At 34.2% G+C, this 15459-nt stretch overlaps 1 protein-coding gene across 3 annotated transcripts in view; it reads left to right on the top strand.

The window, feature by feature from the left end:
- ARB2A (ARB2 cotranscriptional regulator A) overlaps positions 1 to 15459 on the top strand; it is a 218394-nt gene that overhangs the window by 21415 nt on the left and 181520 nt on the right. For all 3 annotated transcript variants that reach the window (XM_014057469.2, XM_014057470.2, XM_087715719.1), the window contains exons 5-6: positions 1853 to 1918; positions 4396 to 4587. In XM_014057469.2, the coding sequence (XP_013912944.1) occupies positions 1853 to 1918; positions 4396 to 4587 (258 nt within the window). The remainder of the gene's footprint in view (positions 1 to 1852; positions 1919 to 4395; positions 4588 to 15459) is intronic.

Genomic DNA, 15459 nt, shown 5'->3' with positions numbered 1-15459 from the left:
CAGAGAAGCCACTGGTTAAAAAAAAAAAAAAAAACACCTCCTGAGTTCAATCAAACTTGAACTCGCAAGAAAGGGGTTTTTTTTGCCAGGTGCTTCCCTGGACACAATAGCGAGGAATGCAACGGAACTGGAAAGGTAAGAGGCACGCTTCGCAGATCCATATCTCCCACCCCGCCCCAATGGTAAAGTCAGCCTGCCTGATTCCCTTCCCCGCCGTCCCTTTAGCGAGGGATGACAGGTTGGGGGGAATGCGAGGCGCACGTCCTAGCATTGTCGGAGACTGACAGATCTGCTGCATTCCTTGCCGTTTCGTCCAGGGAAGCCCCTTGTAAAAAAAAACCTCACCAGTTGAACTCATTTGTTGTTTTTTTTTACAAGGGGCTTCCCTGGACGAAAGAGCAAGGAATGCAATGGAGCTGTCAGTATCTGGTAGCGCTAGGACACATGTCTTGCTTCTCCCCCCTCTGCAACCCCTTGCTAAAGGGATGGCAAGGAAGGGAACCCGGCAGGCAATCATTACCATTGGGGGAGAGGTGGCAGGTCAGCAATACGCCTTGCATCCCATTCCCTCCCATGCAAAAAGAACACCTCCCCAATGGTAATGCTGCCTGCCTGCTTCCCTTTTCTGACATCCCTTTAGTGAGGGGTGGCAGGTTGGGGGCGGGAGAAGCGAGACGCCTGTCCTAGCTGGTTTTTAATCGGTTGTTAACCGGTTGTTAAATTATTTGATCCCACCACTGATTAAATCGCTTGGGTTTAATAGCTGAAAACATGAATCAGTTCTGTGTTTAGGACAGAATAATTGCTTGGAAACAATTTTAGTTAAAATGTCTTTTATATTTGAATGTGAAAGAGGTTTATAGAATTTTTTTTTAAGAAGTTAGATTTTAAAACAAAAACATATTTTTCCATTTTCTGTAGTTATTTAAATGGTTTTGTTTAGTATCTTACAACCTGATGGCTTTTGGTTTGTGTCTGTTTAAAGTCCCAAACGAGAGTGTTGTAGATATTCTTATTTATATGTATTGTTAATTCATTTTGCGTTATGGTTTTCTCTTTGTGCTTTTGAGTCAGCCATGAGTTTTGACGATTAAATGGACAAGTCCCTGAAATTTTCTCAGCAACACTTTCAGAAGAGGTTTGTCCTTGTCTTCTTCCCTGGACTCAGAGACAGTGACTGACCCAAAGTCAATCAGCTGCTTCTATGCATGAGGCAGGACTAATATATTTTACAGATGAAGTGTAACAAGGGCTGCTTGAGTTAAAGATACTTCAAGTAGTACTCAGCCCTTTGTACAGTTCAGTTCTCCACAAGGTTTTCATTCCATTGAAAGAGTGTGACATCTGGAATGTCTTTACAAGAAAAAATAATTAAAGTATATTTTTTGTTTATGAGATTCTTTTTTTAATCCAGGCTTTCCTTCATTTCTCCCTTCTGCTACTCATTGTTCATATGGGCCAAGATTTGGATATGCTACAATAAAAAGAAATTGTTCTAAGAAATTGTTCTATGCTTATTGCAAATTGTTTGAAATTAGTTTTAACAAATTAATCCAAGCGTTCTCTTTCTGCCATTGACTATGCATTAAATAGATACATTTTTTATCCTCAATTTTTAACAAAATTATTCACATAGCAGCCGGAAGCAAAATCCTAGATCATATATATTTCTAGACACATTTATTATAAGGCAAAGTTTTTTGCTACTTAACTAGAATATTTAAAAAAATTATTTACTTTGCAGAATGCATTATATTTTTCAAACAATAGCCTGATAAACCATTTTCAATTTTTTACAAAACTTTACAAAAAATGTCCTATTTGTAAATTTTATACAACTTTTGTCTTGTAGATCATCACTAAATATGTGTATGAATTATTGGAAGAAGAATGCCATTTGAAAAAAGTATATGTTCCAGTAAGTTAATTTTTTCTTAAAGTATATTAAGTTATAAAAATGAAAGTAAGGAAATAATTTTTATTATAACTTTTTTGTGAGGGCTTGTAAAAACCCCATTTCTGAACAATGACAATTCAGAAATTGTATTATTGCTCATGTTAAAGAACTCATTTGGTTTGAATTTTTTCTTAATTTTATGAATCTCACTGGGAAATAGAAGTCCTTTATTTTATTAATAACTAAACAAAGTCCTGTTCTGGATAGTGGTGGGAGTACAATGCAACCAATGCTTGCCTCCAATTGCTGCTTCATTTTAGCTTAGTTTGGAAAAGAATGAATTTATACACATGCATGTAATACAAGCTATATATAATTTTGAAGCATGACTTCAAGGTTAAATGCTTTATTCCAAATGTAAAGTGTACATGATGTAATGTGCATCTATTGTACAGATAAGTCTCCAGATTAAGTCTCAACTGTTGTGCAGATTTCATGATGGCAAGACCCATTTTCTCCTATTTGCTTTGATTCAGAACCCAGCAGTGCTCCAAATGTGTTGTATGTGCTTTAAACTAAAAAATTCTGAGGATAGAACATAGTCTTGAGTTTTTGAGTGAAGTGAAATTTGACATTAAGTCAACTAAAATCAATGATGATATGCTGTAAAAATCCATAATGGATATTCTAAATTATCTGTTGTGAATAGAAAATCTGAAGTTCATCCAAACTTGTATCTGCTTCTCTGTGATCAACATGATAGTTTGGCTTTTGAGATCACTTGATAATCTCATTTTTTAAGATAGGTGAAGCTTCATGATGGATACTGTTGCAAATTGTATGGCCCAAAAGGAAAGATGTTTTTGACAATACGACAATAGGTTTTATGACTAAGCATATGTCTGATATTTGTATAATTATTCTTTTATTTTTTTAAAAAAATGTAAACATTTTAAAATGAAATCATGACCATAACAACGTGTGCCTATTTTCAGGATCATTTAAAAGAAAATTGAGGAGTTTATATCATGAAAATAAAAATTGCTAAAGACATTCTCACCAAGCTAGTTTAGTCTGTCAATAAAGTGTGACTGTGTGCTTCTACTATGACCTTTTTATAGCTATAATTTAGTGAAAGTTTCATTTGATATTTGAAGTCAACTTGAAAACAATTTGGCTTGAAGTATTTCCAAATGTAATTAAGTTTAAAGTTGTAAAGGCTGATTCTAAGCCTTGGTACATACTGACTAATTTATTTGTACAGATAGATTAAGTAAACATTTTGTAATGCATGGATCTTTATAATAAATATTTCTCTCATAATTTTACATTTGGCTCTCTAATTGGAATTCTTGTTATTACTGGTATGTAAAGTTATAAACATAATTCTTAGCTATCTGCAGAGGAAAGATCAGCTCACAAACCTCTAAGACAGGGATGTCAAACTCACGTCATCATGTGACGTATCAGGACTTTTCTCCCCTTCATTAAACCAAATGTGGGCGTGGCCAATGTGTGACGTATCCGGCCTGCAGGCCACCAGTTTGACAGCCCTGCTCTAAGATGTGGTGGAGTGGAAAAAATGTATAAGTAAAAAAGAAAATTGCTTTGAAAGTACAACTTTTTGAAAACAGCCAATTATCAGCCTGATTATTGTAGCTGTGGAAAGAAACACCACAAAAATATTCTTCCTCCATCATCTTCCTAGGAGAGAGTACCATTGTTTATTATGTATCTAATTTAAAGTAATACATTGATTCACGATTGAACAAACATGATGTAAACCTGGCTTAATCCATAGCTAATATTCTTTCTTGGTTCAACAAGTCAGCTAATTTGTAGTAGAAACATTTCACGTATTTATTATTTATTCACAAAAGGCTTATTGGATGGTAATGAGCTGGTTTAACTGTCTTTTATATAGATTGGAACTACTAAAGAGTTATTCAATTCCTTGGGAATCTGCAGCAAATTATCAATGAGGGTAAATACAGATATAAAGATAGAGGTCCATTGGGGATCACTAGAGAAATGATATACCCCCAACTCAGACCTTTATATTGCTATTTCTAATAAATGATTTAGCACACCATTTATTGTAATACTGACCTCTACTACTACATTTCATTAAGCACAATCTGTAAACTTAGCCATTCTCTCAATTAACTTAGCTCCAATATTCCATTTTTGGCTCTTTGAAGAAAGAATAATGTAGAAATCAAACAGCCAAATAAAAAGATGTCTACTGATAATGATGTATGGAAAATGATAGGTTTGGTCTTCTGTTTGCTATTGAGGATGGTGCGCTGTCTCTCCCTCCCTCCCTCCCTCCTTCCTCTTGTCTTACGATAAGGCAATATTGGTTATAAGTTTATTTTTTATGTCAATCATAAATCCAATCTGAATTGCTGGTTGCAGCCACTGTTTTCTTCCGGTAACTATTTATTATGTCGCCCTGTGTAATTGTTTATATTCATTAAATGTTGTTCTCATTTTAGGTAGATGCAGAAGAGACCGAACCTAGGAGTTTCATCTTTATGAGTGAGGATGCACTGATAAATCCTGATAAACTGATGATTTTAATTCAAGGCAGTGGTGTTGTCAGAGCAGGACAGTGGGCAAGAAGGCTTATTATAAATGAAGATCTGGATAGTGGAACTCAAATTCCTTATATTAAAAGAGCTATAGAGGTAAGATAATTATGGTTTTCCTAAAACAGAGATGCACAACTCATCCCAAACTGTATGTCATGCTTTGGTTTCTGAATGGTATACAGGTAGTCCTCAACGTACGACCATAATTTAGCCTAAAATTTTTGTTAATGGGACATTTGTTAAGTAATTTACAACCTTTCTTGCCACAGTTGTTAAATGAATCACTGCAGTTGATAAATTGATAAGTTAGTAATCCGGTTGTTAAGTGAATTTGGCTTCCCCATTGACTTTGCTTGTCAAAAGGTTGCAAAAGGTGATCACATGACCTTGGGACACAGCAACGGTCATAAGTATGAACCAGTTCCCAAGCATCTGAATTTTGATCACATGATTATGCTACAAAGGTTACAACTGTGAAAAATGGCCGTAAATCCCTTTTTTCAATGCTGTTGTAATTTTGAATGGTGACTAAATGAAGTGTTGTAACTCGAGGATTACCTATCCTGTATTGGAAGCCAATCTTTGCAAAATGCTAGATAGAATCAGGACAGAAATTAAACATGGTTGTTTTGAATTTAAATTGAATTTCAATTTAATATAGTTATTGTATTGGTACAAATTTAACAAGTGACCACTTATATTACAGATTTAAATTTAACAACAACTTTTAGAGTTTTTTGAGAACTGTGTATAAAGCTTTTTAAGTGATCATACAAAGCTCAAAGGGGTCAGGGGAACCTCTCTTTAATGGGCTAATTTGGAGGACTAGTGTACACAATTCTGGGTATGTATGTTGTCTTAATACACACCAAATGTGTACTTATTTTTTTATTTTCAAGTCATGTATGCAATTTCTGTTGAGTTTCAGAATCTTTAAACGTTGTATTGAAATTCATTGTTACATGTATGGTTTAAAACAGAGAAATTAATGTAATGATTTGTTAAATTGGAAAAAAAATCATTGTATTAGTTTAAAAAGTTTAACTTAGTTCTGTCTCAAATAAAAATGTTGTCTACCTATTATAAGAAGTTGATTTCAGCAGGCAGTTAAGCTCCTACGGTTTTATGAAGAAATGCATTTAAATGCAGTATGTTTATATAAAGTATACAAGTGAACCAAGTGAACTTTCAGATGCTTAATACTAAATTTGCATTGCAATGTTTTATAGTAATGTGTTGCTATTGATTTATGTAGGACAAAATCTGTGGTTGAATTTATAATACCACTTTACAAGGATTTTCTAATTAATGGCAATCAAATTTCTGATAAATTGATAATTACACTTAATTTTCTTGAATTTTCTAAAACCTGTCCTTTGCAACACTTGTATTAACAAAACCCAGCAATAAAATTAACATAAAAATAACAAGGCAATGCAAAACCTCTCATCAATAATGACAATAGCTAATTATTACTATCTACAAAAAAATCAACCCATGCTGACCCAATTCAACTCAAATCACATAGGAGATAACAGGAGGAGATAGCAATAACAGGAGGCATGAAGGTAAGATTAGATTCCTACATACCAAGATGGAAAATTAGGGATAGGAAAATAAAATTATATCCACCCCACCTATAGTAACTACCTCAGCTAGCAATCATTTGTAAGTACATAGGTAATAAAAAAATTCAACTAATTCATGCATTTATGACAAAATTCATGCACCTGACAACAATGCATGCCGGATGCATGAAAATAATTATGGCATAGAAAGCTTTATCTGAATAAGTGATCATTGTAGTCTCCCTCTCTCTCTTAGTCACATGATCACTTAGCAACCCTTTTGCTTTACAACCTGGTCACTGCATCAGAACTTGATTGTTAAATAAGGATGAGTGTATAAAAGATGTCTTTGCGATGAATAACTACTCCATAAGGAAAATTAAATCTAGCAAGCAAAAAAACATTGCATCAGTCACTATACCCATATAATAGGATGGATTCTGTCAAATCCCAGGATTTTATGAGGAATGAATTCTATGGGACTGGAGGCAGAACACTGTGCAAGGAACTAAGAGGATAAAACTCACTTCTCTCTGCAAGAAATTAAGCTGCCTTTCCCCTTTAGCTTCTTGTGGAGAATTTTATCTTGCTTCTTCATCACTAAGGTATAACAGAAGGGCTGGAATTGTTAGCTGACCTTTTATTGTGATAAGTATTTAATTGTATGTATAATAATTCATATCAAACTCATATACGTAACATAGAAATGAATATATGTGGCCAAAGGTACAATTGAAAATTGGAAAAATTAAATACCCCATTTTAATTTGGGAGTTGCAGTTTAGATAGATGAAATGCCATAAACATTTTTGCTTACCATTTTCTCCAAAGTATCTAAGTAGAATTAAAATAGGTATCCTTCTAAATATATAACAATCTTGATCTTGAATTCATTTTAATATTTATTATATTACTTACATTTTTACTTATTTGTATTTTCAGTCATCAATGCTTTTCTTCAAAAACAGGGGTGTCAAACTCGATGTAATTGAGGGCCATTGCATCAGAGTTGTGTTTGACCTTGGGGGACCTGGAGACATGGGGTGGGCGTGGCCAGCTCAAGATCAGTCACTCCTGCAGGCCTCTGCCAACAAAAACGGAGCTCCCCAGTCCTTCGTTGTTTCCAGGGTGGCCTTGTGGGCCAGATCTAAGCAGCCCATGGGCCTTGAGTTGACACCCCTGTTCTAGAAAAGGAACAACCTTCATTTTTGCATATTTCTATAAAATCTTTTTTGTTGATTGCAATATATTAGATTCATTTTGGTCTATTGTATATCCAGTAAAATCTGTGATAGTATTCAAGATTAGGTAAAGCATTTGGGTAATTATTAGTAAGGACCAACATATCATCTGTATAATAATAATAATGCACATTCAGTTCAATCCACTACCGTATTTTCCTGAAAATATGACATATCCTGAAAATAAGGCCACGCCATATTTTTCAGGTGGGCAAAAATATAAGACCTCCCCCAAAAATAAGCCCCTTGGCTTATTTAATTTGTAAAGACTTGAGCAGAAGAAATAAAATAAAGAAATAATGGGAAATCCATTTTCTTTCTCACCAGACGCTCCAGAATTTTAGTCTGTACATGTTAACGCTTTTTGCATATCTAACCTAGCCAAGGCTGTCATTTCAAGATCTCAGGGTGAATTGCTGAAATAATACACTAATAATTTAATATTAGATTAGAGGCTTGGTGTATCTCATAAAATCAGATTGTGCAGAATATTTTATTTATTTTATTTATTTGTATAATGCAAAGTCAATAATTCAAGATACTTTATACTCTTAAAAAATATAAACTAAATCACAACATAGATACAAAATAAAACAGATAAATAAATACACTGCAGTAATACAGTATAGTAGTATTAACTTGCCTTGGATCACATAACTGTCAAAGGACCTATGGAATAGTTCTGCCTTAGCAACCTTCACAAAACATACCAGAGTTGACACCAATCTGACTTCTGGGGTAGGGAAACTATTATAAAAGAATATCTACTCTAATCCTGTTTGTTCCCGTGTTTTTACCTCCATGAAATCATTCATCTTACAATGGTCTTACTTTGCATATTTACATAGAATGTCCATATAATACAGTTTGTCTTGAAATACTCGTCTATACCTTTTGGCGTTTTTGAGACTTAAATTAATTTATAGCAATTGTTATATTATTAGTTGGGGATAGATAATCATTTTATGCATTGATAAATGGAGGAATGTGGTCTTGTTCTTATTACACAAAGATGTTCTTCTCTCTTTTCAACCCAAAAACATTCTCCATTGTTATTACGGACAGATTTTGAGGATATATATGAATGTTGGGGGAGTGGGGAAGAGGGGTAATGAGACTAAGAAGGAGTTCCATTGCCAGAAAAGCCTTTTTCATTTCAACTAGCAAGATACAAATATTAAGGAAATAAATTTCATGAAATATGCAGAGCAATGTCAATTCAATAAATACATTTTTATTAGGAATGCACTGCAGTGTCTGTTGAATTTAGATTGAATTAATGAATTTCCAAAAGACGGCTACATGGATATTTCTCACAATTGGATTTATGTTGAGAATTTGTCATAGTTTTGGGTAAGCTTAGAAAAAGTGGCTCATGAAAAAGTAAGGAGAATAGTTAAATTCTCATTGACAGACTATATGAAGCCACATTGCCCCCCAAGCCAGTAGAACAAAACAATGAGATGACAGCTCTAGTGTTTGAAGAGAGGTTGTTAATGACAGCTTATTCCTTTATGATTTCAACTCTTGACAGAAGACAGGTCTGCTTGTTGCATCACGGCAGATGTATCATTACCTCCTGGCCCTGTCATGACTGAATTGGAATAAAACTACTTGCAGTTCTGAAAATCCAATTACTTTGTGGAAGTTTGGGAACACTGTCTATGATTCGTGTGCAAAGTAGCATAAGGCTCATTGCAGTAGCTGTACTTGAATTTAATAGTGGTGTAAACTTTCAGATTTTGAAGATAATGGGAATAAATACATGATGGCCTTTTCTCAATATATTAGTGAATCTGTTACAATGGGATGTGATTTGTAGTATTGTTTTGTTAGTATGCCTGCACAGTCTTGATGTTTTTAAAAGTATTTCTTTAGTTTTAATAACCCTCATGTTTAAATACAGAAAAAATATTCCTAGCAACTACTGGTATTTTTTATTGTTTTAAGAATTAGATGGCATTTTCCTTAATATCCTCAGTTAGATATTATAATTTTATATTATTAATATCTTGTAAGGGATACCTCATAGTGATGCTGGATATTAAAGAGAGAAGGGGAAATGCAGATTTATGTAGGTATATAAAAAGCCTTGCTGATTTAGGTATGATTAGAATTTCAAGTAAGTGAGATAAGTTTAAATGCAGAGAAAACAAGTATAAAATTTGTGCTTAATTTCTATCATATTGTTCATGTCTACTCACTCCAAAATCTTTTTCAAATCTGCTTTTCTCTCTAGCTTTGTCCTAAGATATCCATGATTTGTGATCCTCCTACACTTTGTATTTTATTTTAACAGCTGGCCTCTTTTCTGTGTTACTTCTGCCTTTCATATCATCTGATGTGGCTTAAATTGATGAATCAAAGCCAGTTTGGGAAGGAGACAGTGTTTAAGATTGTAAAGGAAGTGAATCTCTAGGCAGAAGGTAACCCTTCTTGCAGTTATAATCAATGCACTTGACACTTTCAAAGGCAAGAGAAACTATAATTTGCTCAGGGGTTAAACTTTTTAACATGGCAGTGTGCATTGTCACTAAATACAATGTGGAACTAATACAAATTATTTTCTGCAACATGTAGCAAGATTTAAATGGATATTTGTAGTGATAAATATGAAATACAATATGAAATACAAAAATGGGAAGGTAACCCATTTTGAAATATTTGCTTCTTTGTTTGAACATAGAGCCTTCTATTTTCTTCTATCTTTGACATGAAGTGTGTGGTTTTTCAAATCTCAGAAATACATGCATTCCTCAAAATAATAAAATACACTAAATATGGATTACATCATGCAAGAACTGGTTCAGTATGAAAGAATCTTGCCAATCTTTATTTCTTTAGTATTGCACTTTTTAGAAACTAAAAAAAAAATACTAATGTAACCCTGCATGCTTCAGTAGATATGTAACATGAATATTTCATAGATTCAGAATTGATTGCTTTATCTCTATGATGTTTTAAAACAGTTAATAAGTATACATACATTCATTGCTTTCCTGTCAAAAAGTACCCAGTGCAATACACAGCTTCATAATTGCACAGCAAGATCAGAAATAAGAACAAGATTAATAACTTAGGACAGAAAGCTAACACTAACACAGTTTCACAGTGGCACGGGTTTCATGTTTTCCACTGGTTAGATAATTTCACATAGAACTGGTGGCTATATTTATAGTATAGAAGATATAATAATTTGCATAGAATTTTGTTGTTGAGGTTGAGATTTGTGCATGCTATTAGATTCTGCTTTCCAAAGGTATTTTGGTACCTTCAGACAGTGACTTCTAGTGCTTCATTTTCTTTCACAATGCTTCAGGAAGGATTTGAATTTTGGCTTTTAATGGCCAAGGCCAGTCCACAGGATGTGGTCAGAAAACTGAAGATGGCAGCTGGAACAGTGTGATTGAAATTTTTCTGTTTTTAATATGCATTGCATGTACAAACAGTGGGAGCTTTGATCACACTGTCACAGCTTAATTTTTTTTATCATACCCTGTGGATTCCCCTATATATAAAACTCCTAAATAATCCCCTTCTTTTATTAATTTTGGATGTGGGGAATACACAAGAATTTTAATGCAAATACTTGTAATTCGGCCCACCCATATGAAAAGTGGAAAGAAAGATTGTTTGTTGTCTTGTTCTCTATCTTCACCATTGCGGACCTTTTGCAAGTGTTTATTAAAATTTCTCAGAATGAATAAGCCATGAATCAGATTTCTGGCAACGAATTTATAAACTTTCTTTGGCAGATCTGTAATCTGGAAGACTGTCAGTTTATAATACTGTCAATTTTATTCTATATTTAAAATATTTCATAATTGGCTAATATTTCTCATAGCTGTTTAAATGCCAATCCCAATGAACCATGTTCAGGATTTTCTGTAGCGATCTCAAGGTCCGTGGGCCAGATCCGGCCCACGGGGTGTTAGATCTGGCTGTTCTGAAAACAGTGAAGGACCGGTCCGCGGTGCCTCTGCCAACGAAAACACTCCGGAGCTCTCTTTCGCTGGCAGAGGCTTGCAGGAGGCCGTCGCAGCCAAAAATGGAGCTTGGGAGCCTGTTTTCTCTGGCAGAGCGCTCGGGCCACCACAGCCATCCCCGACATGAGTGACCTTGAGCTGGCCACACCCATCCCACCCTGGCCCCCCGAGGTCAAACATAACCCTGATGCGTCCCTCTATGAAATTGAGTTTGAAACCCATGTATTAGAATATTAGCTGTGGAATAAAAATCAAGTATTTCTATTACACATTGCAAACTCCTTACTGTAACTAATCACGAAATAAATCATCTATAGGGATTCTCATACAAAAATTATGTAATATCATAATCATCTGAAAACAATGTCCTTTTAAATATAATCTGTCATCTTTGATTTAAAAACCCTTTATAAAATCAAATAACAACAGAAGAACAAACTGTAGATGTTGATAATTGTCTTTTTTTTCTTGAAATTACCAAATTACAACATGAAAACATTTCCAGTGAGACATGTAATAGGTCATTTGCAGCTGCAGGCGTTTTTTCTCCTTCAGGATGGGCTTGTTTAGTTTCTCCCACTTTGTGCCTGTGGCATTGTATAGTGAAATTCAGACATGTTCTTCCCCTCCAGGGAATCTCTAGGGTTGAGGATAATTTATACAAAATTAATAAAAAGTGCTGCTTTTCCATTATAAACATTCCAATGGTATTGCTTTAAAATTTCTTGCAATAAAAGAACATTATCTAGAAAACATATGTTACATGAAAGCAATATCGCTGCTTTCAAATTTAGAAAGTAAAAGAGTAGCTTATGGAGAGGGAACATATGATTAAGAGACATTACAGATGATTCCAAAGCCCAAGAAGTAAAGTTCACTGAATAATAATGTTGAAAATGTAAGAAATGTGTGGACAGTAGTCATACTAAAGAAAAGATTCTCAAAGTGTAATTAATGACTTAGCAAGGTGATTACCAAATCTCAAATCTATCTATTAACTTTGGATAAAATAACATTTTCCATTTGTATCTAAAAGCTGAATTATACTTCTCCAAATGTATTTATGAAATAAAAATTCCATAATTCTTACTATAATCGACTAAGATTTTAACCATATTACTATGAATTATCATAATTATGGTTAGAAAATCTTGGCACTGAAGCTTTCTGAAAAGAGTTCTGGGAACTCTTTTTCTACCAACATATTTTCAGGAGGGGTAGTTGTTTTAATGTAAAAAAAAGGTGAACAGAAATAAATAGCTGGATCATTTGCAGTTTATAACGTTATATTCAAATTGTGATATTGTTGATTTCTTTGTCTAGAAAAAAACCCTCTGCTATTAGATTGAATTCAAAATTCTTTTACACTGGCAGTTAATATTAAGTTGATTAAGTGCCAGGTTGGTAAATAGTAAAACTGCCCTTAGCTTTCCTGTTTGAGCTTGGTCATAATCAGAAATTCAGAAAACTGAGCCAAAATGTAGTCTGAATTACAGTCAGAGGGTCAGAGTGTTGTAGTGAATCATCAACACGTATGGTTTAAAAAGGAGCAGAGGGTTTCTGGTGAACAGAACCGTTGTTCCAAATAGAGAATTCTGGGCAGCAACATCTCTTAAATGGAATTTGCATCATGTACAGATAATCAAGGGACATCTTTGCCATGTATGAAACCTCACAGATCTCTTCTGTTCTACTGCTTTAGTAGTGTTCTACTGCACCCACCAGCCACCACATATACTGTAGTTTTCAGGTGATGTGAATGTTTCACCCATGAGCTCATGTCAATCTCTGGGAGCCCGAGCCAACCATCACAAGAAAAGGTCTAGCTACAGCTTGAGAAAATTCTAGACGAAATGAACTATCTGTACTCTTCAATCAGAGTTCATGCTGGACCGTAGCCCTAAGACAGCATTGATTTATCTAGCATAGCAAGAATAGGGATGATGCAATCATCCTTTCTCTCCTCAATTTCCCAGTGGTTTTCAATGTTATCGACATGGTATCCTTTTGGAATGACTGTAGGAATTGACTCTGGGGGATATGGTGTGGCATTGGATGTCCCCTTTTCTCCACGTTTCAATTGATATTGATGGAGAACAAACTGAACCCCAAATCCTTGATCTCTTGGTTGCCACAGAACCTTATTTTCTAGCCTCTCCTATTTAACACCTATATGAAGCCACTAGGTAAACACATCTGTCAGCAAAAGAGCAGGAACCATCAGTGCACTTGTGATACCTAGAGATATATCTCAACCCAGCCTTGATGAGTAATTTTGTCAAATTATTGTTTATTGTTGCATAAAAGTTTTTCAGAAGGAATAGGCTTAAAATCAACCCTATCAAAATCAAGTGGCTATAAACCCACTGATCCATGGAGGTTCCAGTTCTAGTTTGAACCAGAGTAGCAGTTCCCCAGGTGAAACTGATGTGCAGTTTGAGGGTCTTCCCAGATTTGTAGTTCCAGTTCAAAGAGGAGTTAGCAACTAAGTTGTGAGAGGCTTTGTACAGATTTTTTTTTTTTTGCCAATTGTGCTTAATACTGGATGGACAGCCTCTTCTCTCTGATACTGGTCAATTTCTTTCGTTTTCAATGTATTTTATACATCTCCCAAGAAGTTGATTGGCTTTAGAAATGTGAGTAGGCAATCAATCAAGGTCAGAAAATATGAATAGTGGTAATGCTATTAGGCAACACCACACACAGAGTGGATGCTTAAAATACTTTCTTAAGTTTCTGCAATTTTCAGGAACTTTTAATGCAACTTTACAAGAATTGGCAAAACCACTTTAATTTCCCCAACAGGACAATCATCACATATAATGATTTTCTAATATTCACAAAAACTTTACCCATAGTCAAAACATGTTCAGTTCCTTCAGTCTCTTTATAGGATTTGGTTTTTAGTACTTGAATATTATTAATTTATTTTATCAGAACTTGTTTTAAAGTGTTTAAATCAAATTTAAACATGATATCTAGAATTGGATGCAGTACTTGGACCAATGTAGAATAAACTGTAAAAAAACCCACTAATTCCAAGTTTATGCATTCTCTTTACTCCAGTATTCCTGCTCTTTCTACTCCTTTGACTAAATTTTCTCTACGGATTAGTATCAATTCAAGAATAACTGATTGTCGCATGTCTTCTTCTCTCTGAAAGACAACGTTGTCAGCAAGACAAATAAGACATTTTCTGCAAGGACCAGGTTTGAAAGAGTTTGGGTCCTGGCAGATGAAGGGATAATTAAAGTTTCCTGTCACTGCTACTTCATACAGTACAGCATTGCTACTAAGATTTTCTGTGTTTCTTACTTCTTGATATATACTCATTTGTTTTGAAGTCTTCCTTATGGAGAGTTGTTTTTACTGTCAGTTTCTGTTGTAGAACAAGGTTTTTTTTAAAAAAAACTGATAAATCTTTTTCTGTCTCATCAGATGTGTGCTGATATGTTTGTTACTCCAAACTTTTGCCGTTTTATTCAAGACTGCTACAAATTTACACTTGTTACACTGAGTACAAATAGATAGTAGGGTCTTCTCAGATAGAAAGACAAATGTGACATGAATGCTGCCAAGTCATCGCTCCTGTTTCATCTTCTCTCTTGTTTCTTAAATCACCACCAATATATTTTTATCTTGTTCCTTTCTCAGATTAATCACCTATAGACTATTTGAAAGGAAAATTGGCTATTCATTCTGACCTAAACGTCCTCACCAACCTTCAATGGAGAATTCTTTTTAACTATTTCCTTTTATTGCTTAATACGGGGGTTTAGCAAAATTGAAACACAAATCTTTAGAGACTTCATTTATTTATAATGTTTATAAAATGTTTCTTTAGAAAGTAATTTGCTTTTATTATACAATAGTGGGAAGGTCAGTCGAATGCTATTTTAGGCTGATCTCTAGAATTGGCTAAATAAAATAATCTTCCAGGATGCATAGTCCAGTAATAAGTTGTTGTTACACTTAAAATTGGAAAAAAAATCTCTAAATATAAACATTATAGGTTTCTTAGTTCATGAAATTACCTTTGTTCATAGCCATGCACCAAAAAGTTGAACATTCCTTAATCTGGTGAATTTATGATTTAAAATCAATCTTATTTTAATACTCAGTTTCATTGGAAAAATCAGTAATGTAAGAATAGTAATAAATGTGCTAAACGTG

The sequence above is a fragment of the Thamnophis sirtalis genome, unplaced genomic scaffold (assembly GCF_051295495.1).
Source record: "Thamnophis sirtalis isolate CommonGarterSnake01/CBP01778 unplaced genomic scaffold, rThaSir2_p1.2 scaffold_5, whole genome shotgun sequence".
NCBI classification, from domain to species: domain Eukaryota; kingdom Metazoa; phylum Chordata; class Lepidosauria; order Squamata; family Natricidae; genus Thamnophis; species Thamnophis sirtalis.
This window is presented reverse-complemented; position numbering and strand designations above follow the sequence as displayed.